The sequence below is a fragment of the Emydura macquarii genome, unplaced genomic scaffold, assembly GCF_026122565.2.
Source record: "Emydura macquarii macquarii isolate MOO-44397 ecotype Brisbane River unplaced genomic scaffold, CSIRO-AGI_Emac_v2 contig_2205, whole genome shotgun sequence".
Taxonomy (NCBI): domain Eukaryota; kingdom Metazoa; phylum Chordata; order Testudines; family Chelidae; genus Emydura; species Emydura macquarii.
The window spans coordinates 38252918-38280191 of NW_027132342.1; the positions used below are offsets into that span (position 1 = coordinate 38252918).

General features: G+C 41.0%; 2 protein-coding genes and 1 long non-coding RNA gene across 4 annotated transcripts; 1 reads left to right on the plus strand and 2 right to left on the minus strand.

The window, feature by feature from the left end:
• LOC137160926 (glioma pathogenesis-related protein 1-like) lies at positions 1 to 11844 on the minus strand. Its single transcript, XM_067559920.1, has 6 exons — positions 11531 to 11844; positions 5489 to 5734; positions 4056 to 4165; positions 2287 to 2369; positions 1132 to 1158; positions 1 to 1043 (listed from the first exon to the last, which is right to left on the minus strand). The coding sequence occupies exons 1-6, from the start codon at positions 11708 to 11710 to the stop codon at positions 892 to 894; spliced, it is 798 nt and encodes a 265-aa protein (XP_067416021.1). The 5' UTR covers positions 11711 to 11844; the 3' UTR covers positions 1 to 891.
• LOC137160927 (uncharacterized) lies at positions 11593 to 27187 on the plus strand. Its single transcript, XR_010921999.1, has 4 exons — positions 11593 to 11628; positions 15408 to 15482; positions 26641 to 26692; positions 26852 to 27187. It is a non-coding gene; the product is annotated as an uncharacterized lncRNA (long non-coding RNA).
• LOC137160924 (glioma pathogenesis-related protein 1-like) lies at positions 17093 to 26004 on the minus strand. 2 transcript variants are annotated; one of them, XM_067559919.1, is made up of 7 exons: positions 25939 to 26004; positions 25387 to 25493; positions 21640 to 21885; positions 20894 to 21006; positions 19795 to 19877; positions 18390 to 18416; positions 17093 to 18293 (listed from the first exon to the last, which is right to left on the minus strand). In XM_067559919.1, exons 1-7 carry the CDS (start codon positions 25988 to 25990, stop codon positions 18118 to 18120), a joined length of 804 nt encoding a protein of 267 aa, XP_067416020.1. In that variant the 5' UTR covers positions 25991 to 26004; the 3' UTR covers positions 17093 to 18117. The 2 variants fall into 2 exon arrangements, with proteins under 2 accessions (XP_067416020.1, XP_067416019.1); XM_067559918.1 differs by lacking the exon at positions 25939 to 26004 and having other exon boundaries at positions 25387 to 25626.
• Positions 27188 to 27274: the final 87 nt, after the last annotated feature.

A 27274-nucleotide genomic window follows, 5' to 3' on the forward strand; every position in this document is an offset into this window, starting at 1 on the left:
TGCAAGCTTGAATTATTTTCTTCAATTTGACTTGCTTTTAGACTTCATTAAGATCTAAAGCATGAGCCTATTGTCATTTATATTGTGGTAATACCCACAGCATGCTAGGTGCATTTCACCCAACCATGAAGACACAGTCCCTGTCTCAATGAGCACACAATCTAAATCAAAAGAGCCAAGTGAAGAAAATCTGATCGGTACCTTTACAGTTACAAATGTTTACAATTAGCATGCTCTGGGAGGGAAGACACCTTTCAATAAATGTACAGATATGCCAGTGTGCTCAGCCCGCAGAACTAACAAACACTATTACCTGGCACCTGTCAACAAATGCACATATGACTGAAGAGGAGGATAGGCACCGGCTGGCCTGTGCTGCTGGCTGCCTGCTAGCTAAAGAACTTGTGACTCTTCTCTTCATCGCCTCCAATATCCCATTTAACACCCCCCACTTCACCCCCCCAAAAAAAGGTTATAGGCCAAATCTTGCTTGATTTACTCACATAAATAGTCCAATTGACTTCTGTTGGACTACGGGGGTAACACAGCAGCAATTAACTCTATTAGTATGTCATCAAGCTTGTGCAGTTAGGTCATCCAACATCAGGGCATGTAAAAGAGAAGGGGGAATGCATGTCCTTAACTCTGGCCCTTAACAAAGTGAATTGCAGTATGAGCATTCACCTATATCTAGATAGCCACTGACAAGCCTTAATCCAAAGTAGCCTTTTGCATTTATCTATTTTCAAATCACCTGCAACTCAGAATTAATAGAATGGGCCTTATTCCATGGATCAATGTGTAAGATTTCTCCCCTCTAATAATGGGGAAATCTGCATGTAGAATAAGAGTAGAATAGCCCAAAGTGCTCCACAATCTTTCAAATGTGTATTAGTTACTTACAGATACTTGGGGATAATGTTTCTGAAGAAAGCAGACAGCTCCAAAAGTTAATACAATTAATGATGGCCTTAAAACTAGAACAATGATACAGTACTGGTCACACATGGCTTTGTCCCAGTCTGGATACCACCCAGAGTTACCTATAAACAAAACAAGAGGTATTATTTTCAAGTATAACTGTATGCAACGTAACAAATTTAAGAAACAATATTGGATTGTGATACATACTTATGACTTTATCACGCTCTGGATTTTCTGGCAAGAGAAAAGAAAGGAACAAATATGTTTTCCAGTTAGAAACCATTTTAATGAAAAATAATTGAGAACATGGGTACATAATGAGAAGTTTTGTCCAGGACCTGTGCTTTTCTCACCTACGGTGTAATAAAAATATGTCTGCTCCAGTTTAAAAAAACAGTGAAAGATGTTTCCTTTCCAAAAGAAAGGAAATCTGAGAATCATTTATTTCCACAGTGATACTCCAGGCCTGACTGAGATAGAACTTGCTCATAACCTACCTGCTTCCTTTAGCCCCTAGCAGCTGAAATAGAGGAATGGGATTTGATAACTTCAAGTGATGCTACTACTATTTTCTTAGGCTTGGAGCCACAAAAGGAACTAGGAGTGGCAGATGTGGGAGAACCAAGTTCAATTTCCCACTCTCTCTCTCTGAGGGGAGTGGAAGGATTTGACAGCGGTCTTCCCCTCCTCAGTATTGGGCTCTAACCACTGAGCTATGGGATATTTTGATGTTGGGGCACTCTCAGTCTCTTCTTCTGAAGGTGGATAAATAAAGAGAGATTGGAACAGGAGGACTGGACCCTGGATCTCCACATCCCAGGTGGATGCCCTAACCCCTGGATTATAGTGTTCTGTTCTCTCCATCTCTGGCCCAAGGACTATTAAGTGTTTTTCCTCAGAGGTACAGTCATTGGGCTGAACATTTTCTGAAAACGTTACCAGCAGGGCTGCTTCATGTTCCATTTGAAAAACCAGCGTCTTTCCTCTCTTCCTCCCTACCCCAAGCACATGCAGTGGAGAGAATCAGCCACTTACAGAAGGTTGGGCCTAGCTGTGATCTCAGGCTAGCCAGAAACCCTGGGGGTTTTGTTACATTGATGGGAGTATTTGCCTGGCTCCCTCCTAAGGCTCACCAGAATGTTAAGAGTTTTGTCTACTGCATGGGATGGGAAAGAGGTTCCTAGTATTCTCTTCTCTTCCTCTATGCGTATCCTCACCGCACTTGGCTTTTGGATGTAGATTCTCAAACATACTTGAAAGCAAGCGAGCATTGTCTTATGGCAGTGGTCCATTGATATTAAGTCTTATTTCTGGGTCTTTCCATATAACATAGTTCAGTTAGGGACTTTCCCTTTTACTTACCACATAATCTGTCCACACACTTCTCACCATTGCATTCGCTGCATGCTGCTCCTGTTTCATAAGGTTGTCCTGGATAATTCCCACTGCAAAGAGGAACAACTTTGGTCTGATATTGACCTCCTTGGGAAGAATTTGAATATCTTGTGTTCACTTTTTGTTGGAATTATTTTATCATGAGGAAATATTAAGGCAAAGTCCCTTTCACGCAGAACATGCAGTGAAATGGAAGAGAGCAGGAATGATTAGGCCCCATGTTTAGGAACTCAGACAAAACTTTCATTAAAACTATTTCTTTCCTGAGTTTAACACTGCCAAATTTCAATTTGCAGAGTCTGAGAACTTGAAAGAGTGGTGTTCTTACCTCTGCTACTGAAAGAGGTCTGTGTTCTCTTTTGTGCCTACTGCATCTTTTAATATAGAGGAATCCCTGCCAGCTGGTTGGGAATCTGTGAGGGAACTATTTTATTTCAGTTCATATGCAGACTGTTCTAGGAGTCACAGTTGTCTCTCCCTCTCTCTCTTTCCCCACCCTTCTTCTTTTGTAGATACTTTATGGGTGAAATACTGGCCCCACTGAATTCAATGGGGTCAGGATTTCACCCCATATTTGTTTGTTTTATATAATCTCAAGTAAACCGTCTTGGGGACAAGGCACTCAAATTAAGGATTAAGTGTAATTTAAGTGGTACATCGCTTTTGTGCTGGCTCCCTGTATAGGGGCAAATGTCACTAAATCAAATGGTGCACCCATGTGGAACTATGCCCAAATGATGTATAGTTTGATTAGGTTAGCTCACATGGTAGAAGATAAATTGAGTTGTACAAGAAATAGTATATGGAGTTTCAATTCACTATTCAGCAGTGGTAAAGGAAACCAACAGGATGCTGGCTCATACAATATCAAGACAGATACATTAGAAGTTCAGGGATACTGCATTACACTATAAAGCACTGGTCTGACATTTTTGCAAGTACAGTCTTGTATAGTTAATCTTGGTTACCCTAGGATATGCCTGCACTGCACTTGATAGGCGGGGGGAAGGGAGGGAAGGATGACTGCAGCATGTAATCTAGCTAGCATGAGAACTGAGAACAGTGAAGCCTGGGCAATTACTTGGGCAGCGAGCCTGGGGCCTTAAGTATTTACTTGGGCAACAAGCCTATGCTGGTTAAACGTCCTTGCTGTTGTGGTTTCACTGCTATTAGTATTTGCACTAGTTAGATTAAAGCTAGCTCAAGTATGTCCACACGAGCTACCACCACACTTCCAGTTGCCGTGTAGGCATACTCCATGTGTAGAATGACATAGTTAAGTTGGGGATCTGCCCCCGGCTCTCCCCCAGAGGGCCACTGAATAGATAAAAGGAATAGAGAGGTTTACGCAGAGAAGGGCTCCGTATTTAGGGCTAAATCCCCCGAATTTAAATGTCAAAAATAGGTTTGAACCTCTCAAAATCTTAAATTTCAATGCATGCTCTGCAGTAGCATCAGTTGTATGGTTTGCTAGTGACACAAGTCAGAAGGTCAGCAGCTCAAAGATTCAATGCAATCTGTCTTCCAGCACCTCCCCTATTTTACCCTCTTCTTTGGCCCCATTATAGATTCCAGCGGGTAGCCCTCCCTGAACTCAAAGAGAATGGAGCATGTCTTTCTCTGGAGGATTTCATTGCTGCTTCAGTCATTACCCAGATGAGTTTGCCAGAAAGTAACATGAGCTTCTCCTCCCCCACACCACAGCCTTGTAAAATAATTACAATGAGAGGACTTACGCTGGACCATAGTTGCAAATAAAATGTGCCACATTAGCTCCATGAAACCCTGTTACTGTAGGGCAAAAGTGAACAGCACAGCCAACTTTGTAACTTGTAGCCCAAACAACCTGAAAAGAAGTGAGCATAAGCGACAATAAAATATTTGATTTAACATTCACGGTACTACAGAGAGACTGCTACTGTATTTGTGACACAAACAGAATTGATGAACTAAGAAAAGTGTATCCTAGGGACTCTTTTCTTGTACAACATGTAGGTCTGCCTGCTGACATCCCAGGACTGTGACTTTCTGCTCGATAACCGTGCCTCAACCCTATTTTAAACTTTCTATAACAAGTTTTAGTGAATGTATTGCTCATAAAAAATGCTGCAGTGACACTTCCAGAAACTAAAATCCTCCTGTCTATAGGCAAAGTTTGGCCAGTGGCAGTGCAAGTTTCCCAAACTGCTCTTACCTCCAGCTTGACCTGGACTACCTCTGGTGGCAACTCAGGGCTTGTTCACACTTACCCGGAAATTCGGCGGCAGTATATATAAACTATACGTAGTTTGCGTAACTCCCGTCAACTGCTTCTGCGCGCTGTTCACATTGCGCTGAGCCGACGGGAAAAGCGTTCCCGTCGGCTCAGCGCTACGCTAGTTGAGGAGGTGGATTTATTAAGTCTCACTGACCGCTCAATCGATCATGAAAGATCGAGCTGGCGGTGGCAATTTTGCCGCCGCCAGTGTAAATATAACCTCAGTGTGCATGTCCGCATGATCCTTGGCCTCTTTTTGGTGAGAGCGACAACAGGACACATGGACCTTTATCTACTAAGAACTGGACTGATACCAGAAATTCATTTAACATATAGGCCACTGTACTGTCAGAAGGCAGTTATTAGGGGAATTTGTATACAAGCCTGAGCTTTATATCATTGAGAATAAACAAACTTCCTACAGGAACATAACAAGGATGCATATTTTTCATAAATACAGGGCCAATAAAGTTGTGCACTGCAAATGGCTTCTGGATTACACAGCTAATAACAGTAATAATGATTTTTAGTTATTACCAATCTGAGCCTGAATTGCTGACATAAAACTAAAAGACCCTGTAGTTAATTTCCAGTCTCACCCCATTCTAATTTTGAGCAAACTCTAAATGACTCATCCTGCTACTAACTAGCCTCAGAGTCTGTGTCTGATTCCTTGCTAGAGAGTGTCTTTTTCAGGAAAACAAAATAAAATTAAATTTAAAGGTTAAAAAGAAATTCCTCTTTATTTCAAGGGTCCTTTCTAAAACAGTGAAATAAAAAGAGCATTCATATAATGTGATTCCAACACTTAGAAAATAGCTTGTTGAATTGGAATAGGAATCTCCCATTTTAAATTACAATGGACAAAAATAATTCTGAAGTTCAGATGGCAAAATGTAACAAATGACTTACCTGAGTGTAATGGCCACATACATAGGTGCAGGTGTTAGTACTATAGGTGTAGTCTTTGAACTCATTGTACCAATAAGTGAGGGCTGCAGTCACAGAAAAAATTTGAAGAGAGCCGGTCCAGATGTTTTCTCCAACAGGAGTAAAGATAGGGTGTGCCTTCCCTGGTATCTTGAGATAGATGTTATGTTTAAACTGACACGTCTTTGCCCATGCTCTGGCTGTCTTTGCCAAATCCGGGTCCCAACTCTGTCAAATGTACAGATAGACACAAATGATTTTCAGTTACATTGGCATTACAGTAATGCAAAGGAATTTCCTGGGTAGGTCATCCCCGGATGTGAAAGTTTCATATGTTTTGCGTGTCTATTCATTCCTGGCCTCCTCAGGGATTTCCAAGAAGGGGTTCTGGAAGTTTTATGGAACCAACTGATAAACAGTCCTGTGTACCCATTTTTGATAAGTTTAACCAATCACTCAGACAAGCACATCCAAGCTCTGTTTTTGCTGGACTCCTGGGTTATAAACCAAATACTAAACTTGTTTGGAAAACAAGTGTCGGCATTTAACCTCTTTTTAGTTGCAAATGGGGATTCATTAGTGAGTTAAAAAATTAATTTCAGGAGCATCATAGGTACTTCAGAGCAAATTAGTGTTGCTATCTGCCCAGTTTTATGGGGTCAGGATAATTCCAGATGTTCCCATTTTTTGCACTTAGAGTACAACCCTAGAGCAAATCCTACCTGTGTGTTTGGTTACTATTAACGTCAATGAAAGCTTAACACACATTGACAGAGCACTTTGACTTTCAGGTCAAGTCACATGCATACCATGAGCCAAACTTTTAAAGTGGCTTAAACTCTCCCCATAAATTTGTACTCACACGTTTTGTAAGTGCAAATGTTTGCTCCAAATCCATAGTTGCATAAGCAAACATGTATTTGCTTATGCAAATCAGACAGTCAAATGGCTGTCTACAAAATGTGTATACTCAAGTGCCTGTTTGCACAAGTGTTGGTTTGTTTCTGCTTTCTTCTTTTGCTTCCTTTGTGCACACAAAATCTCCTGGGACAAATCTAGAGTTGTGTCTTTCCGAAAATTCAGCCTGGGAGCTTACACTTGTACCTATAAAAAGTACCGTTTTACAGTGAAAATTCTGTGATCCAGTCAACTCCATGCTTACACTAGGTATTTTGTTTTTAGAATATTTTTATCTTCAAGTGGAATTTCTCTATTGCATCTCTTGACTGTCTCAGTTTCTGGAAAGAAACGTTTTTTCTTTTCAAATGAATAATCAATTCTGACTGCTCTGTCAGGGACTAACTGATTGCTAGAAATGTAAACAAACACAAAAAGACTTTACATTTTATAAAATGTAGCTCATGACATTCATCTAAGTACAATATTTTAAATATACTGTCCACTTTTGTGACGTTGGCCTCTAAGGGAGCCAAGCTGAGGTAGTTTAAACAGGGCAAAACTGCAAAGAATGGGGCAGGCAGAATGGTAATACTGGTGGTTTTTCTTGCATAAGATATACCAAGCCAGCAACAAACAGCTTCTGATTACCTAACTGTTATTCAGAAGATAAAAATACAGTTCCCTTAAAGTTATCCAGCCCTTTGGCTAGCACCCAGGCAGCCAAGTCAAATATGATGGAGATTACTGAAAATCTTTATCCTTCATGTGTAAAAAAATATTCTGCCAATCCCAAAGGACTGGACACATTACCAAACAGGTCAATGAATAATTCAGATCTTACTTAAATACATGCTTAAAGCCAATGCTTATTAACTAAACTAATATTTATTTAAAAAAGAAAGAAAAGAGAATAGTGGTTAAAAGTTCACATGCATACTGATGAGAATAAAAGTTCATAAGTCAGTTTCAAAGTAGAGATAATAACTGAATTGCAAAGTTCTTAATTTGCAAAGTGTCCGGAAATCAGCCTGTAGCAAGGGCGCTGTGGCCTTTTTCAGAGATCCGGACACTGCAGAGGGCCGGGGACAGGACAGGAAGAGGAGGTATAAAAGGCAGGTCTAGCAGCTCAGTTGAGGAGAAGCAGCTGCCAGATAAGGACGTGTCTTGCCCAAAGCAGTGGGCTGGGCCTGACCCAGACCCTGCGGCTGTGTAGAGCAAATCCCCCGCTGACTGAAGCCTCCAGGGCCTGCCAGGGCTGCCGAGCCCTAGTAGCTGGGACGAGCTACCTGAGACCGCTGACTGGGAGAACCCCCCCGAGGCCGGCCCTGATCTAGAGGAGCTGCCCGTCGTCTGGGACCCACCAGAGCTGCTGGAACCCTGTGTGCCGGAGGACCCACCGGGACCCTGCGACCTGAAGGAGTTACCATCTGCTGATGGCCCAAAGGCTTCCGGACCTGCTCTGACTCCCGCTGGCTGTCTACCCTGGGAAATCTGAAGAAGACCCCTGGCTTCAGGTATCTAGGTTCAGGGTGGGAGGAAGTAGCCCAGGGGCAGCTGGCTATAGTTTGGCTAAGCTTGCGGTCGCACCACTGTCAGCGTATTGTGGCTGGAGCCCCACTAACCCAATGGCAGAACCTCTTTGCCATTGATAGGGCCCTGGGCTGGGACACAGTGGAGTCGGGTGGGCCTGCCTCCCCTTCCCAGGCCACCCCAGAAGCGCTTGGCTCCTCTGAACCTGTCACTGCAGAGGATACTGAGCATTGTGCAAGCTCCGCCCTGCCCGTGGGCTATAGACCACTTTGCCAGACTCACCTGCTTGAGGGCAGGGGGACTACAGACTGCTTTAATAACTCTGCCCCACCTGGGGGCCAAGGGCTAAAGACTCTCACCAACTCCGCCCCACCTGAGGGCCGGGGGCTCAAGACTACTTTGCCTGCCCCGCCCGCTTGAGGGCCAGGAGCTACGGACTGCGTTAATAGCCATGCCCCGCCTGGGGGCCAGGGCTAAAGACTCGTAACCGCTAGCTTTTTCACTTAGAGCAAGGCGCTGTGGCCTTCCTCAGGGCCTGGGCCTGAGGAAGGGCCATGATGCCCCTGCTAGGCCGTGTCACCAGCTTACATACCCAAACAGTTTGGGTATCATCAGTCCTTGTTTAGAGCCTCCTTGTTAGAAATCCAGTCCAAAGAAATGAAGCAGGAAATGAAGATAAAATGGAGGTATTTTCAGGGCCGTAAATACCCTCTGCCATGAGGGTGGATGCTCATTGTTTCAGCTTGTGAAAATTCACAGAAACAAGATGGGGTCCAGGATCACATGAGCAAGTCACATGTCCTTGCATGCTTTGGTGAGCCATAGGAGCAGCCATTACTTAGCTGGCTGAAACATCCACAGGAAAGTTCACCGGATGGGATCAAGCTCCTTTTGTGGCCCATTGTGAAAGCTAAATATCCTTTGATGGGCCATTAACTGGCATTGATGAATCACAAAGTAAATAGACTGGATACAAACAAGTGTTATCGCAGGAGCAAACATACGTGAAATCCAGCTGGAAAGTCATACTTGTAACTTCAGATACAAAGATGATACATGCATATAAACAGGATGATCATACTCAGAAAATCATAACTTTTCCATTGATACTTTACATGACATACTTTGTATAAGATTTGTTGCAATTATATAACAGTGGTAGCAACAATGATATGCATGGTCATATTTTAAGCATACCATGTCACATTTTAATCATACAGCATCACAACTGTATTAATATGCCACAATAGCATTAAACTGTGAGGTCATCTTTAAACATATTTATAGAGATGATATGTTTTATAACCCACTGCAAATATATATTTCTTCCCTTTCTTTTTGTAGCTAATACTGTAAAAGTGAATTGTGCATAAATCAATAAAAGCCCAGGTAGTTTTATCTGTCATTTAGTCACTAACTCAAATTGAGGCACTTTCCTTTCAGAACAGTGAGCTATAATGTCAACTTTTATGGTTGAAATCTTTAAATTTTGCTTGGATTTGTCTCACAAAATTGATATAAAAACAACTTGCCTAGCAAAATATTGCAATAAAGTTGTATTTTCCTATGGATTGGTTCATCAAGGTCTTTTGTCAATATTTTAGACAAACTGATACTTGATATTTCTTTCACTTTTAAAGAGAGTAAATACAATAGAAGATCTGCCTAAACGAATATTTGCAAGAGATTGTTTTCCAATTCCAGTCCTAATATTACAAGTTAAGGGTGATGTTCCTGTTTACATCTGTGCAACTCCTATGAGTTATAAGAAAGAGACCCAATCAGTGGCTGTGAGCAGGGAATTTGGTTCAAAGAGTTTTGGGGCCCTGTTTTGCAGATTTTGTTCTTTTTTACAATTCCATTTTCTCTCCGATTTCTCCTCCCCTCCCCCCCCCCTCCAAAAAAAAAAGTCTGTATATTTTTCCTCTTTTTGTGACTGCTCCTAGCTAGAGTTGGTTGACTACTGCAAAAACAGTGTTTGCAAACACTTATTCAAATTCTAAATGACTGATTTGTTTGACCATATTCATAACTCTTATTTGCTCTCTGTGTGAATGCATCCTTGTTCACTTAAAGATTGAGTCACATGAGAAGCAAACTGGAATGTCTGAGGAATGGCTGTTCTGTGGACAAATATCACATTTGCACAGGGGAAAAGTTCATTTTTCGTCAACTCTTCATTACTTTTGTTCTTGTATTTAAAAATAATTCACACACCAAATTAGGGAGCAGAAACCATGCCATGTGACTTGGGTGACCAATGGCCCATGACAATAAAACATAGTCAAAGAATATCTCTACACTGCCTTTGGGAGTGCACTTCCCAGTGTGAGAAGAAGGATGTGCTGGCTCTGCTCATGCTAGCATGCTAAAAACATTACTCATGGTTTCTACATGCATAGGTTCTGCTGCTTAGTGGCCCCCTCTTTCCTGAGGTGGATTCACAGTCGCTGGTCTCTCCAATCACCATATAAACAAATGGGCTTAGTAAAATTTTGGCAGGGATCTTGCTGAGCATTGACAAAGTATGTCCCATGTGGTGGCAGATTTTTTCCTGGGTGACTAGAATGTATTTGACTACAGCTCAAATATAGCTTGATCTCACTGTTTGAAAGTTCAGTAATGGAAGATTTCTCCAATGAGAAGATGCAAGAAAGGTAACTAGGTAGGATGGGATGTTTCCCAGGACTTTGAAATTGAAGAAACCTTCCTAAGGAAATGGCCCTCTGAACAGAACAGCAGGGTTTGTGTTATGTACTATAACACATTTATCATTGTAGTTTGTGAATTCCTTGAACTAGGGAAAGAGAATTGCTGATGCAGTTGATAAATGGGAGCTCTCCCCTTAAGAGAACTTTGGGTATTTTTACCAGGGTTGGTTCCATCTGTATTCCAATGTGGGATGGATAGATAATGCACCCCCAACAGTAATAATGAGATGAGTGGGAGGCCTGAATGGTCCTAGAACTGACAGTCATGGGCTTCATTCCTGATTAGATTTTTGTTTCTTTTTGGCTTCTGCTGCCGACCCAGCACCTCCAGGTTTTAGGACCATCAGCACCTGTGAATAATCCTTTGTTGGATGAAGTCCTGATAGAGAGTATTGAAGGTAATCAAACTTAGCTATAAACCCTACAAAGTGACGACAGTGTCCTCTTCCAATGCAGATTTACAGCACACAACGCTGAAGAAAGCCCGGGGGGGGGGGGGGGGAAGGGGGAAGAAAACCAGCTAAAGGACATATTTAAGGCTCCATACAAATCACATATAGGGCTGCAGACCTGTGACAGTTTAGAACAAGGAGGATTTTCCTAACATAAACCTGAAACATAAGAGTGAGGTTTGAAAAATCAATCTGAACCCAGGAGGGAAAGGCACTGAGCAGATAGGTGTACAGCTGTGATAATCGAAGTCTTATTGAAGTGGTTCTAGGCTTTGGGTTTGTTTGGTTTTTTACTATGACTCAAGGAGGGTTGGCATAACTGAGATGCCAGTTACAAAAGGAAATCAATAGAGCGGTTAACTCCATTGCAACATTCACCGTCTGTGATCAAGTGAAGAGTAATATTGTAATATTGTTGAAGGTTGCCTTACCATGTGACGCATGTTGCTGGCTGCTGGATTCACCAGGGACCGAAAACGATTATGAGCTGTCACACACTCCTCAATAAACTGTTTATCTTCTATATCAGGTAAAGTGTTTGACTCATAAGAGTAACAGCAAACGGAGAGATCCAATATGACCAGCACAGGAAGGGACAGAATGATTTTCATGATTCTCAAGTCTCTCTGACCTTCCAGCTTTGAAAGCAGAATATTTTAGCTACATAATGTGCTCTTAGCTCCCTTTATGGTGTTTGGCTGGAAGGCTTTCAGGCTGAGTTTTATCTTCAAGTTTTATTTTCAGGCTTATTAGGCTATTGGTAGCAGGAAATGAATCAGCTTCAGCAGAAACAAGAATGAGGAAAATGCACTGAAGCTGTGGTTTCTGTTTTAGTGTGTTTAAAAAAATTCTAATGGTTCCTCATGAAGAACACTCTGTCTCCTACTACCTACACCCTTCCTCTTTTTTTCACCCTGGTTTACTTCTCCATTGCTTCAGATCCTGGGTGGTCTTGACCTTGAACAGAATTTGGCCATTACTATAGTTTGTAATTTTTTTTTAAAGTGATTTACAATCTTTGAATGAAAGCAGCTTATATTAATGTCAGTTGTAACTAACTGAAGACTGACTCTATGAAATAGATGCTATGATAAATTAATTTATCTAAAATATGATACAAACCAGATGGTAGTTCATATTATGTTAAAGCATGCTGAGTTACAGTATGGATGAATTTGGCAAAGAGTGAACACTAATTATGCTGGCAGTTTGAAGAATGTTTCTTCTTGATCATCTGTTCTCTGCAATGCATTTGTTTTTTGACACCCATGTTAGTTTGTTTCTCTTCTAGTGCTGATGACTCATAAAGTAGATCTTTCACTAAATCACTCCCATCGATTTCAATGAGCTTTGGATCGAGCCCTGAGAATATACCAGGGCATCTCAATAAACTGGAAGTCACTTTGCAGCCATTGGGACGCTTCTCTGGTTCAGACAGAAACTTCTACAGTTTAGAATGATCCAAATTAGTAAACTCTCTAGCAATGTACTTCTTGTACTGTACTTACCTGTTCAGTGACTGGATTTCTTCGAGATATGTTCTCTATGTATGTTTCACTTATTTCAGACTGGAAATAAGGCATAACTAACAGTGAGAGTAATCATTGGAACAATTTACCAAAGCTATGTATGGTCTTTCAGATTCTTGTTTTTATATCTGCCACCTATAGGAATGGTTCTTAAAGAAGCTGCAGCAGCTGCCCATGCTCTGGTAGAGCATGTTTTAATCTGCCACACATCTTAATAAAATCTGACACCTATTTAGAAATTCTTTGGGTTGGAATTGCTTAACCTTCAGATCACTCAGCAAGAGAAATGAATAATTTAGTGATGCTATAAATATTTTGGTTTTGCTTAAATAAAAAGATAGGGCATGAAGGACATCTAGAGCATGCAAAGTGGTGACAAGGATCTGTGGGCCTACGTGACTTGAGCAGGTTCATGCTGGAATTGTTCTTCCTGAAGAATATGAGGTGGAAGATGTCTCAGGAATTTGAAGTGGCTGTTTATGATTGCTGCTGTAAGACAGTCGATAGTTCCTGTGGAGAAGGTGAACTGGCATTTGGTGCAGTAGAAGTACACTTTGCAGAGTGCTGAATAGGTTATTGTGGGCTGAGATGGCCAGAAGCTATGGCCATAGAGGTAATGAGTATGAGGCTATCAAGGGGGATACTTTAACACAGGTTTAAAGCAAACAAAAGGTTTAAAGCAAACAAAGAAAGTACTACTTCACACAATGCACAGTCAAACTGTGGAACTCATCTCCAGGGGATGTTGTGAAGGCCAAAAGTATAACTGGGTTCAAAAAAGAATTATATATGTTCATGGAGGATAGTTCCAGCAATGGCTATTAGCTAATATGGCCAGGAACACAAACTCATGCTCTGGGTTTCCCTAAGCCTTTGACTGCCAGAAGTCGGGAGGGATGACAGGCAGTGTTTAATTTGTAATGAAAGAGGTGCCAGGGCTCAAGCAATTTTTTTACTTTCATAACTGACGTGGGAAGCCCAGAAGGGCCCAGGCTATGATCGGCAAAGCTTAGAGGTGCCAGGCTCAGCATTGGCACAAATTAAGCACTGACAACAGGGAATGGATCACTCCATAATTGCCCTGTTCTGTTCATTCCCTCTGAATCATCTGGCACTGGATGCTGTTGGAAGACAGGATACTGAGCTAGATAGACCACTCGTCTGACCCAGTATAGCTTGCTTATGTTTGCAAGCGGCCCTACCTCAACTGTTTGACTACTACTAGCCCTAACTGCATAATCTGTTTCCAGCACAGAGGAGTAAAAAATGGTCCTCTTGGGGAGTAAGATGGTGTAACAGGGTGTGCTGAGTCAGGCGCTGACTCAGCACCCCGTCTTTCTTATTCCCACCAGCATTGGGACTGATTGAAAGACAGGCAGTTGGCAGAGGGTACTAACTAATTGAGTAGAGATACAGCTGAGGGGCTAACTGTGTAGCAGTAATCCCAGTGGCTGGGAATATATAAACAGAAAGGAAGGGGGGGAGGGGAGAGACTAGTGAGCCCAAAAGAAGGAGTAGGTGGAACTGACTTCTGCAGCTGTACCCTTCCGCAGAAATGGGGAGAAGCTGGCTACTGACTGTAAATAGTATGGGAGGCTGTGGCTTGCTGAAGGGATATAATAAAGCCCAGTGGTGGTGAACAACAGCTGGAGTTTTGGAAGTCACTTACTAAAGCTGGAAAAGTCTCTTAGGTGACATGAGCTCCTTTCACTAGTACATAAGAATGATCATACTGGGTCGGGACAATGGTCCAACTAGCCCATATACTGTCTTCCAACAGCAGCCAGTGCCAGATGCTTCAGAGGGAAGGAACAGAACAGGGCAATTATTGAGTGATCCATCCTGTCATCCAGTCCCAGTTGCTGGCAGTCGAGCCACCTAAAACAAGGGTTGCATCCTTGACCATCTTGACTAGTAGCCATTGCTGGACTTAACCTCCATGAATGTGTATAATTCTTATTGAACCCAGTTATACTTTTGGCCTTCACAACATCCCCTGGCAACAAGTTCCACAGGTTGACTGTGCTTTGGGTGAAGTACTTATGTTTGTTTTAAATCTGCTGCCTATTAACTTCATTGGGTGAATCCTCTTTCTTGTGTAGGGGTAAATAATACTCTCTTATTCACTTTCTCCAAACCATTCATGATTTTATAGACCTCTATCATATCATAGAAGATTAGGGTTGGAAGGGACCTCAGGAGGTCATATAGTCCAACCCCTGCTCAAAGCAGGACCAACCCCAATATCCCACTTTAGTCATCTCTTTTCTAACCTGAAAAGTCCCAGTCTTTTTAATCTCTCCTCATATGGAAGAAGCTGTTCCATACCCCTAATCATTTTTGTTTCCCTTTTCTGTACTTTTTCTGATTTTAATTTTTTTTTTTGAGATGGGACGACCAGAACTGCATGCAATATTCAAGGTTTAAGTGTCCCGTGGCTTTATATACTGGCATTATAATGTTTACTGTCTTATCTATCCCGTTTAACATTCTGATAGCTTTTTTGACTGCTGCTGCACATCGAACAGATGCTTTCAGAGAACTATCCACAATCACTCTAAGATCTTTGTTTAGTGGTCGTGAAACTGGCTGACCAGGTGCCAGCTCATGCCTAGGCCTCACTGAACACTGACAAATGCATAGCTGGAAACCAGCCGGGCTCACCTGTGTGTTAATTTTGTTAAAATAGATATTAGTTATAAGAATGTGTGTGGACTTTATGAAATGCTTGTGAGTTGTTGCATATGTTAATCTCACTTATAATATCTGTATCCCCTAGTCCTGCTGTCTGGCGTGGCTCATGCCCGTGAATCCCTACCTCTGGGCAGAGTGTCAAAGACACCCCAAACCGATGGTATGTTCTATAATTAGATTTCACCAACCCAGTAAAAATGTGAATTCCTGGATAACTAACTAAAACAGTTTTACCATGGAGTCAGATAGTCCCCTTAGTCTCTCCAGTCTATCTTGCCAGACAAACTGGACTTGGGGATAAATGGTCATTTATACCAAAAATCACACTATATTCAGGTAAAAAGTCTTTTTGTGTATAATTTTCTTAAACTGACAAATTAACCATTGAAAAACAGCTTGTGTGTACAAACAATTTTTAAATCTCTTCATTGTTTTGTATCTGAGTGTGTGAACAGGCTTATTAACAGACAGGGTGCATTAAGGCAAGATAGTGGGAGAAGAGAGTTGAATCCATCACAACTTTGAGTCTTCCCCAAAGTGTTAGGGTTTGCTCTCCAGGACAGACTCTTTCTTTTAGCTCACTTTTGCCACCCCATTCTATTTATCTCCCTCCACCCCCTAGGTTGAAAATTAGAGATGAATTGTCATCTTTACATTTTGAATTTCCAGGCTTTCAATGGTATATCACGCAATCTAAATTAAACTTCCTGTTTTGATTTTTTCTAGTGTCGTATGATGTTTTCAGATCTGCATCTATCTAACACACAATCCCATGCAGGCCACTTCCTCGCTGTTAAGAGTAAGAATTAAAATGCAAAAATAACTTTAGTGTACAATGATTCAAAAGGCTAAAATAATAAATGGCAGATTTTTTTATTACATACTAAAGGAATATATGACAAACATAACTAAACTGTTTTTATAGCTGTGTGATTATCATTCTTCTTATTTCAGTGATGTAGCAGTAATGATTCCTGAGTATCTTATACTGGATTCATTGAGTCCAAGGTCAGAAGAGATCATTGTGACCATCTACTCTGACCTCCTATATAACATAGACCATAGAACTTCCCCAAAATAATTCCCAGAGCACGTCTTTTAGAAAAACAACCAATCTTGATTTAAAAATTGTCGGTGATGGAGAATCCACCATGACCCTTGGTTTACTATCTGACTGGTGAAGTATCAATTTACAGCCAATAAAAAAGAAATACACCTATATTCAGGGTAACATCAAACTCTGCATTTCACTGCTGCAGACATTTAACAGAACAATGCTTTGGCTGTATCTATATTTTTTAAAAAGGGCAATATTGACAATAATTAATGTGGTGATCCTTAAGAATACTTGTACCATAGCTCAGCATGAGAAGCGTAGCTAAATGTCATACTACAGAGCACAATTTGATTGCCTTGGAGATAAGGAAGGAATTTTTCTCCTGGGATAAAGCATTGCACACTCAGTCAGGTGCATTATGGGTTATTTTTCTTCCAGGGGTATGGGCCATTGCCAGAGTCACATTATCGGACCATTAAGTTTAGTCTGGTATTGCAAGCCCAGTGTGTGATATGTGATATCTTGTGTGATATGGTGACTTTTATATTTTATGTGAGTAAAGTCACATACAGCACACTGAGAATGTAATTGTGTTTATTGTGTATTAAATAGATACGTCTCCTGCTCTTTCCCTGCCCCCCACCCCTTCAACTAACACCACTGGGATCTGAGGGGTTATTTTAAGCCAAGCTAGTTGCCAGTTTAATATCAAATTCAACCCATTGGTAATAAGTCTTTTAGGGCCTCTCTCTGTCCTACCTCTGCTGTAGTCCCATTTGTGCCAAATCAGCACTTCTGGAAGCAGCACTGGATCCAGAGTGACTAAGCAAAGGTTGCCAAGTGAGCAGGATGAGAGCCTCATGGTGGCGCTGACAGAGGTAGGATGCTTATTAAAACTTTATATATGGAAAAACAACTTGGGGATGGGGGAGGGGGAAATAGAAGGTAAGAGGGAATTCCCATGATTCTATAACCCATCCCAAGATGAAGCTGAGAACTTTGAGTGGAGTGTTTGAGTTAGTTAAGGGAATATGGGACATACTGAGTATTCTATCATTGTACTTATAGGTCCTCAATCTATTTATCCTCCTAGAATTGGATTGAGACCAAACAAATTCATTCTATCTTGGCCACCAAACAGTCATTTGGTATGTAAAACTTTCAGTCTTCACTCTTGCTCTGGTTGTGAAGCAGAAATGCTCAGTATTCCATTTCCAATCCCCAGAGTCACTCAGCCCTCAAAGAGAGAGAGAGAGAGTGTGTGTGAGAGTATTATCTAGAAATGAGGATACAATAGAAGGCTAGATGATGCTGTTGCTGGAATGGGTTCCTTGCTGCTATAAAGCACACTGGCAGCTGACTTTATCATTGCTGTGCCAACACTTCAGGATACCAGCTTTTTTTTTTCAATGGCACTGAGCCTCCTTTACCTGTTGAGCCCTTTTGGGAAGGTATCTGGGGTGATTCTCATAACATGTTTATGGGAGATTATTACTTGACAATGGGGAAGGTTAAGAGAAGGCAGTTACAGTGAAATGTCTAAAGCTAGCACCTTCTGGCTTTGTGTTTTAAGGAGCCTTAGGGGAAAGGATGGAAAATGAAGATGTACGCCTGGGATGTATGGCTTTGATTGAATAGTTTACATACCCTCCTCCTTGTCCCAAACAACCATGAACAGCCCAGGAAAACTGGCTGGTACTAGTGCCTATGCACATTGACAATAGGAAGCAAATGGAGATTAATCATATATAAATATATGGGGATACTGCCATTGTACTAGTAAGACAGCACCAATGATCAGTAACACAAACAGAAGCCTTAAAATTAAAACAGTAATACAATAACCATCACATGAGGCGCGAGGAGGGTTGGGGTGTGGACGTGTGTCCCAGTCTGGATACCAACTGGAGTAACCTAGAAAACAAAAAGGAGATAATGTTCTTATCAAGCCAAGTGACATGTAGAAGAATGGAAGTAATTCAGGTAGCAATATAAAATTGTGATTCGTACTTATCAATTTCTCACGGTCTGGATTTTCTGGTGAGAGATGAGAAAGAAATGTAAATATGGCTATTGGTCAGCTTTATTTTATTAATGAAAAATGGATAGCCCATTGTGCTGATGATACTCTGAATAAGTCTAGAATTAGTGTTTTCTCCCTGCCTGGACAGCAAGTAATACTTAATGATCCTCCTTTAAAATAAACTTATAAAATACTTTATAAAATAAAGTACTAAGATCAACAATTTCAGAGATCTACAGAGACTTGTCAGAATTTGGTCATCATCCACTTTCAGCCAGTGATGTGGAGAGACTTGAGCCAGATCACTTAGCAAATTCTATAAGTGACCCATAATGTAAAAGGCACAAAAGTAGAGTGGCAAAATACTGTTTAGATGGCTAACTCGCTGACTGTTCAAAACCCCAGATAGATTTCATTTTTTGTGGAACATTTAGAAGTGTATTAACAAAACTATCCCCAGCTGAGTGGTGTCTAAAAGTTTGACTCTGACTTTGAACTGATTTTAAAAAAAATGTTGGAAGATGCAGTAAATAAAATTGGTATTACAGAGATGATGGAAACTGCAAATATAAAAGGTGGTTTTTTTTTTTTTAAGGTGATAGCTTTGCATAATTTTCAAAGGTGCATTAAGCACAAACCTTTGCTCAAAGCTCCTGCTGAGCAGAGTGGAGAAAAGCATTTAACACTGAAACAAGTTTTTATTAATGGCTAAATTCTGCAAATGGATCTGCCTGGGTGTACTCTATGAGAGTTAGTCACATTCCATGTCAGAACAGGGGTACATGCAGGTGGATCTATTTGCAGGATCTAGCCTTAAACTTTAAAAAAAATCTTTTTAACTCCCTCTGTGAAATGTTTCTGGTTATCTCTTGATGCATCAGTCTGAGACATCAGATGCCATGGACTGCAAGACATGCCAGCAGGATTTCATAGCCAGGAATCAAAAAATCTAAAGATTTAGGTATTTGTGTGGTTGGCGCACTCCAGAGTCTGGTTAGGGGGAATATTCATTCTAAAAATATGTATTTTTTCATTTTTATATACTGGAGTTTGTCCTTCAAGCATCTCTACACTACTGAAAATATCACTGATGTTAAAGATGGTTCTTGACTTCAGTGGCATGCTACATAGCAGTAAGGGTCTATGTTGCAGGATCAGGCCTTATTGTTGTATTTAAAAAATTACAGCCATTCTTCGTTGTTGGCTTTTCTGTTCCATGTCACTTCTGAATTCACATGTAAATATTCTAGGAAAAGTACTACAGCTGCCTGATTGAATAATTTCAAATAACTTATTTAACCTGGTACAATTTGAATACCTGTCATATTTTCACTGACAATGATATGACTTTGCTATCCATAGAATATCCTTAGCAGATTCCCTTGCACTTACCACAGAGCTTGTCTACACACTTTTCACCATTGCAGTTCCTACATGCAGCTCCTGTTTCATAAGGCTGTGTTGGATAATTCCCCCTGCAAAGCAGAAAAATATTCTGTTTAATCTTTGGGGGAAGAATTTAAATAAATCATGTGACTGAACTGTTAGAATGACATAAGAGTATTTTGAAAAAAACATCCCTTAACCAGAAATATGTAGTTCTTAAAAATAAAAATCAATTGTTTTACAAATTTCTTTTGGTCCAGACTATGAACCTCTTACTCACATTGGGAAGCAGCTACTCACATGATGCATCCTATTTGACCAATGTGACCTTCTGCACATTGCAGGCCCCAGACCCACCCACTCCTGTAATAGACCCTCTCGTGACAAACCTGGGGAAAAGACTTCAGAAGTAAACTGTGTAATGATCTTGAGGGTTCATTAAAGAATAAACTATTGAATGAATAAGGAATAGAACTTTAACAACACAGATGGACATGATGTACAGCTGGGAGTAGCCATGTTAGATCAGATGTAGGGCACATCTCCCAATTCACACAACACTGTCCTATGCCAGGGAGTGTCTCTGAATCACAGTCTTCTACAAGCATATCTGTATAGACTGTATTTGCAGGGACACACCTACTCTGCCTGGGTGTTCAGAAGCCAGAGCTGCTTTCCCAAAACGGTCAATTTTGGCTGGTTTTGGGTTACAATTCACTTGTCAAGGGACATCTATTTAGAATATATCACTGGACATCGGCAATACCAGGAGAAATGAACCAGAGTGCATTGAGAAGCAAGTCCAGGAAAATAACTGAAATACTTTTCTAATGCATTGTATTTACTGAGGGACAATCTACACTCATTACTATGATTGCTTTCCACAAGCTACTTTTAGTATAACTTTTTATGAGTTACGTACCCACGTGTTTGGATGCTAATATTTTAAGTGTGTTGTTAAATGTATTAACCTTAATTTGGGATATTGCAGATTATGTATCATTTGTATTTTATGACTTTTAAAACCCCTCCAAACATCAGCCAGAAGGGAATTGATAGGGAAGCCATCTATCAGGATCTTTTAAAATAATATCTGCTAACTTACGCTGGTCCATAGTTGCAAATAAAATGTGCTCCATTGGTGAGTCCTTTAAAACTTGTAACTGTAGGACAGAATTGAACTGCACAGCCAACTTTGTAACTTGTGGCCCAAACAACCTAAAAAGAAAACCAAAATACATGAAACTTTTCCAGGACTACATAGCAACTGCTGCAGTTATGCTATTAAATGAGAAACAACCAATTGAGGGGAGTGTATCTTGAGTGTGTTTGTAACAGCAAACACAGAAGCAGTAGTTACAGTTCAGGGACCCATTTAGATGAACAATTCCTGTATTGACTATTGGGTGTGCAATTGTGTGTAATATTGGAATCAGACATTTTAAACTCTGATCCTCACCCTGCTGCAGAAAAATCTAAATGTCCTCTCATGGAGTTCTCCCCAGACCAGTTTGTCAGAGCATGCCTCCTCCTCCCTCCATGAGAGGTTCAGTGCCAGAACCCCAGCCATCTTACGGATCTCTCCCAGAGGCACAGGAATATCTGCATAGAGGTGCTGTGTCTTCACACCAAAACCAAGGCCAGCGGGTCTCTTGCAGTACAACACCTTCCTGACTGTCCATTTTTCTTTTTTTTAGCACAAAGCTCTCCTAACCCACACTTCTAAATTACAATTTTGTAACTGATTTAGGCTACAATTTATAACATGTAGAAGGCAAAATGTGTTTCTGTCTTGTTCTCTTCAAAGATCACAAAACATTTGAAAGTAAGATCAAGATAAAAAAGAATCACCTGGGTGTAATGGCCACATACACTAGTACAAGAGTGGGTCTCAAAATTATAGTCTTTGACTTCATCATACCACTTCTTGAGGGCTGCATTCACAGAGAAGAGAGAGAGAGAGCCAGTCCAGATGTTTTCTCCAACTGGAGTAAAGTCAGGGTGCATCTTTCCTGGTACTTTAAGATAGACATTATGATCAAAGTGGCATCGCTTTGCCCATGCTTTGGCACTCTTAGCTAAAGCAGAGTCCCAGGACTGCAGAATGAAAAAGACATGAAAAGTACATAAACTGCAATGCCTTGCATAAATTCAAACCTCTTTAAACAGAAATTTTTATCCTAATCCTTCCTGCCTCCCTGGCCTGTAATCTTGGAGTCTTCTCTGCTCATCTCACTTCCCCATATCCAGTCTTCCCTGAAATCCTGTCACTTGCTTCCCTTTAAAAATCCACTCTTTCCTGCCTGTCCCTTATATTGAAAGGGATTTAATATCTGTGCACTTACCTCTGATATGCAGTCTGTTAAACATGTAGGACTAGATCATGACATTTAGACCTGGGATGGAGCCAGTTAGTCCAAGAGGAGCTCTACAGAGGTGCTGCTTTCTGTGCACAGGCAGGCATATTTTGCATCAGTCACTAGACTGACATAGACCCTGTCTACACTTACCTCTGGGATTCGGTGGCAGTTGACGGGAGTTACGCAAGTTAACTCCCGTTGACTTCTCTTCTCTTCTGCGCGCCATCTTCACTGCACTGCGCCGATGGGAAGCGCGTTCCCGTCGACGCAGCGCTATGCCACTTGCGAAGGTGGTCTTAGTGCATCAATTTCTGGATCGACTGAGTGGGTCTTCACTGACTGCTCAGTTGATCCAGAGAAATCGATCTGATGGCGGCGACTTTGCCGCCGTCAGTGTAGCTGTAGGCATAGAAACTGCTCTCATCTGCTGGCCAGTGCTGGTAGGAGTGGGGCCATAGCCAGACCTCCCTGTCCTCCTTGCTCTCCCATTCCCCAGAGTGCAGGGACTACTATCATTAATGGCCCCGTGCACAATCACACAAGTAGATTTAACCTTTCTTGCTCAATCTTGTGTGGCTGCAAAGGGGCCACTTCCATTCTGGGCAATAAAAACATTATTTAAACATTGTTCATAATGAAAAGGGCAAGAAATGAAAATTTTATGAGTGTGATACTCAGTTTTTAGGCTCTTGACTGAGTTTCCTTGCAAAGCAGTATGCCCTAATGCCACCCTCACACTCATATTTTGCCTGCAGCTTGTGCATGCAACTTCCTTTGATGTCAGAACATTGCTTCTGTGGCTTCAAATAATCTGCCCATTAATATTGTCCCTTCTGCCTGGCCCTAAGTTAATATTTAAATATTTCTCTGAGGTGAAAAACTGCACACAAATGTGTTTAAAGGTCTGTTAAGATGGTCAAACTGATCTTGGCTGTTTCCTTGATTTGATTAGCCTTTTTCTTTCAGTAGCCAACTGAGCAAGCTGGTATTGAAGCAGTACTCAAAGTCTGCCCTAATACTAGCTGTATTTATAGATGACAACTTTCCGGCCCAAATGTTGCTACTAACAGCCCCTTGGCCCTATATAACACCAAGTATCAGTGGGCTACAAGGAAGTCCTGGCAATACTCCCTTCCCCCAGCCATGCCTCCTGTGCTGGCAGCAGTGAGGGAGTGGTGTTACAGTCACTCCACCACCTCTGTGTCACCATGAGATCATCTGCACAAAGTGATTATTCTAGGCCCACCTTCACTGTTTTTCGGTCCTCTTAATACCACAAAGCACAGAAACTGGATTAATGTATGAAATACTGCAGTTACCTCACCTTAGATGCACATAAGTGAATACGTGGGAAGCCAAGAGCTGAGCAATATATACTTCTGATGACTTGGTTCACAACAGACTTGGCATATGCTCCATTACTTACTCCGCATTAGACAACTTAGGCTATGGCTACACTAGAGAGCTTATATCGCCATAAGTGGTAGTGTAGACCAGTGGCTCTCAACATTTCCAGACTACTGTACCCCTTTTAGGAGTGTGATTTGTCCTGTGTACCCCCAGATGTATACTCACCTCTTGTTAAGAACTACTGGTGTAGACATAGCCTTAGTGTGCAGTTCAAACTTAAAAAAAAAAAAAAAAAAAAAGAAGAAATTCTACCAAGCTATCCTACAACAATTTTTCCAAGGACGCAGTCAAAGGTTTGATGTGCCCAAGTTAAACAACATAACATTGTTATAACATGAGAGGCAAAGTCCTTCAGACTGAAAATATCTAGTTTTAAAAAACAAGAGTTTGAAACTAAGGTGAAGGCATTGTTTTTAGAAAAAAATCTAGTAAGATCTGTGAACACATAATGCATTACATGGCCTCTAGTAGGGATCTGGTAGATGTTAACTAGCACCAGTTCTAGTGCTGTGCAGACAAGGCCTATTATTCTAACGAGCATCCACACCTTGGCAAAATAAGGCCTACGTGGTCCCTGGGAAGTGGAGAATTGCTATCCTGTAGTGCTGTCTGACTGCATCCTTGACACACCTGGGTCCATTCCCTAACGTAGGGTACTAAGGTATTGCAGAACCCTTTTGCCAGCTCTTCAGTGGTTAAAGAGGCCCTCTGTGCAGGAGCTGTTTTCAGGAGGCTATTTCTGCCCACTTTAAGATCCCATTTCACTGCTGGTATCTCAACTGTTTTTGAGTAATTACAAACTTCATGCATAGCATGCTGGGTTGTCAAGCTATGACAATCAGAATGGGAGAAATTCTAAGTGTCTTATTAAAACACACTGCAAAGTTTACCCTCCATAACTGAACTACTTTAAGGCAGCTTTTACACACTAAGGGCTCAGTCATGAGCTCATCTGTGCACCTGCACAGGGAGTAGGGGTATAAGAAGCCCCTTTACTTTCCTGCACAAGCTACCCCCCCATCAGGCTGTGTGCATGCCCATGATAGGCCAGTAGCTGCTGTCACAAAGGAGAGAAGTGGGTGGATAGGGGTAAGGAGTGGAAAGAGCCTTAATTTTGATCCCTCAATATGCTGTCCTGTACAGCTGAGCTAGGACAGCAATGCACATAAGCTGGCCCTGTATTACAAAGGCACTCAATGTCTATTTTTTTCTTGCCTTTCTCCTGAAGCAGCACAGCAGTGCACTGCCCTGACTCAGGTAGCACTACAAATTGGCAATCCAAAAGGACTGAACAAGTTCGTACCCAGCTCTAATCACTAATTGCCTTTTTTTTTTTTTTTTTGTATTTACTGTAGAACCTCAGAGTTACGAATATCTCGGGAATGGAGGCTGTTCATAACTCTGAAATGTTCATAACTGAACAAACCAATATGGTTGTTCTTTCAAAAGTTTACAGCTGAACATTAACTTAATACAGCTTTGAAATACTACCATGCAGAAGAAAAATGCTGCTTTCCCTTTATTTTGTTTGTAGTTTATGTTTAACACAGTACTGTACTGGATATGCTTTTTTCCCCCCCTCTCTGCAGTGGGCTGATTGTGTACTTCTGGTTCCAAATGAGGTGTATAGTTGACTGGTCAGTTTGTAACTCTGGTGTTTGTAACTCTGAGGTTCTACTGTACTATGAGCCACTAACATCTGGAGTAGTTACAATATTCACAGAACAAGTGAGAAAAGTACAAGGCAAATGAACTACAAAATAAAAATGTGTTATTTCAACAGCACAAAACAATTTCTGTTACAAATAGATGGTGAAGGTCCCCTTACCATGTGACGCATGTTGCTGGCTGTTGGATTCACCTTTGACCGAAAGTGGTTATGAGCATTCACACATTCCTCAATAAACTGTGCATCTTCTATATCAGGCAAAGTATCTGACTTATAAAAATAACAAGAACTGAAAAGGTCTAGTAATAGCAGAACAAGGAACACTCTGACTTTCATGATTCTCAACTGTTTTTGATCTCTCTCAAAACTTTGAAGGAAGAACCCCTTGACAGTGTGTGAGTAATAGGAAATGAATTGCTTCAACAGTTCCGGTGTCAGAGTAAAGAAACTGGTTTGTCATTTCTGTGTAGCATAATTAAAAAAAAATCAAGTCACCCTCTGTGGAAAATGCCTCTTTATCTTTATGAGACCACAGTCTAATCCTCTCTTACAAAAGAACTCACGTCACATTATCCTTCTTTCCAAAACATGAATGGGATTCCTAGGTCAGCAGCTTCTTAGGGGAGTAAAGACAAGCTAGAACCTTAGGGAATATACTCTACACAGCTCTCTACTCAAGCAATGCCTCCCTCTCTGTGCTGCTATTCTTACCAGGGCAGTGTCCTGCTCTCAGAACCTTTTCCCTGCTGCAAGAAACATACATTCTGAGTGCCCGAGCCTTTCACTGCCGCATGTAGCTACACACCACTGTGTGCACGCAGCCCACTTTTCAATGTGGCATGTAGCTACATAAACCCTAGACACCATCACCACTGTAGACAAGTTATTGGTTTAGTAGTAGTTATTGGTGGTGCTTAGACCCATTAGCTCTGTATGATTGACTGACTCCGCTTGTGCAACAGACACAGCAGATTCAGCTATAACTTAATGTGTTAAGCTGACAACATTTATAATGCTTTCATAACCTCGTGATTGGCATCCCAACCACAACACATCTTCCAAAGGAAAATGAGATTCTGTAAGGCCTGGAAGTTTATAAAGATGGCATTTTAGTGTATTCGGAGGAGTCAGTGGTAGAACAAAACAAAGTTAAAACAAGTTCTAAAGACAATTGAGGTTGCCAGATTCAAGTTAAATTGAGAAAAAAAGTGTGTGACAGCAAATTAAGTAGGGCACATGATTGATTAAGATACAGTGAGGGCATAGCCAGAAAAATTCAAACTATAGTTAAATGTACCTAAAAATGTACCAGAACTGCTTGATTCTCCAGTATAATAAAATGTCAAAGGAAATTCATGCATCTGTTTCTCCTTCCTCCCATCATCTTTTTAATCCAAAATACAATCAACACAGGTGCATTAGTGAAGAAGCTCATGTGGAACTGCAGCCTAATTATGACCACAAGGTAGGTGATGGTAATATTTCTAGGAAAAATCTGTTGAACTAAACCAAGCACACTGCTGATGCTTTACAAATAATTCATGCTTTAAAATACAGTCAAAGTCACATGCACTGTAGGAGTGTCACTATACAATTAATTACTGCTAATGTCATTCTTTCTTAGGTGACTACAATGGAGACACAGGATAAGATAAAATAAAATGCAGTCCATGAAGATGAAAAGAATTTATTTGAAACAAACTAACAAGGAAATAAAGCTGTCATCTACAGTAAATAAAACATTTGTTATTTTATACCATTTTTGATATTAACACTATAGTAACAAAAATATAAATAGGGGAATAAATTGGGATTAAAAACTCAGGACTCTTAGCTCATCCCTCTTCTCATCTTTTGAGATGGCATGTGAAGTGGCTCAGAAGGTGTGGAGACCTTTTTAGGGTGGGTGTTTTTGGCATTCCATTTCAAATTTTGCATGCTCACAAAAGTGCAATGCCATCTGGAGTATACATTGCCATGGTATATGAGATTTGAAGTGAACATGGAATGATTGTAAAAAAAAATTCTGTCTCCCCTTTAGAAAAAG

Excerpts from the sequence above, each read along its gene's own strand:
- LOC137160924 (XM_067559918.1), bottom strand. The coding sequence starts at position 25,563 with ATGAAAGTCAGAGTGTTCCTTGTTCTGCTATTACTAGACCTTTTCAGT. Across the intron at positions 18,417-19,794 it reads GTGTGTAGACAAGCTCTGTG|AAAATCCAGACCGTGAGAAA; the intron begins GTAAGTGCAAGG and ends ATCTCTCACCAG. Across the intron at positions 18,294-18,389 it reads AGACCGTGAGAAATTGATAA|GTTACTCCAGTTGGTATCCA; the intron begins GTACGAATCACA and ends TTTGTTTTCTAG.
- LOC137160926 (XM_067559920.1), bottom strand. The coding sequence starts at position 11,710 with ATGAAAATCATTCTGTCCCTTCCTGTGCTGGTCATATTGGATCTCTCC. Across the intron at positions 5,735-11,530 it reads CCAGCAACATGCGTCACATG|AGTTGGGACCCGGATTTGGC; the intron begins GTAAGGCAACCT and ends TACATTTGACAG. Across the intron at positions 4,166-5,488 it reads TATGTGGCCATTACACTCAG|GTTGTTTGGGCTACAAGTTA; the intron begins GTAAGTCATTTG and ends ACTTCTTTTCAG.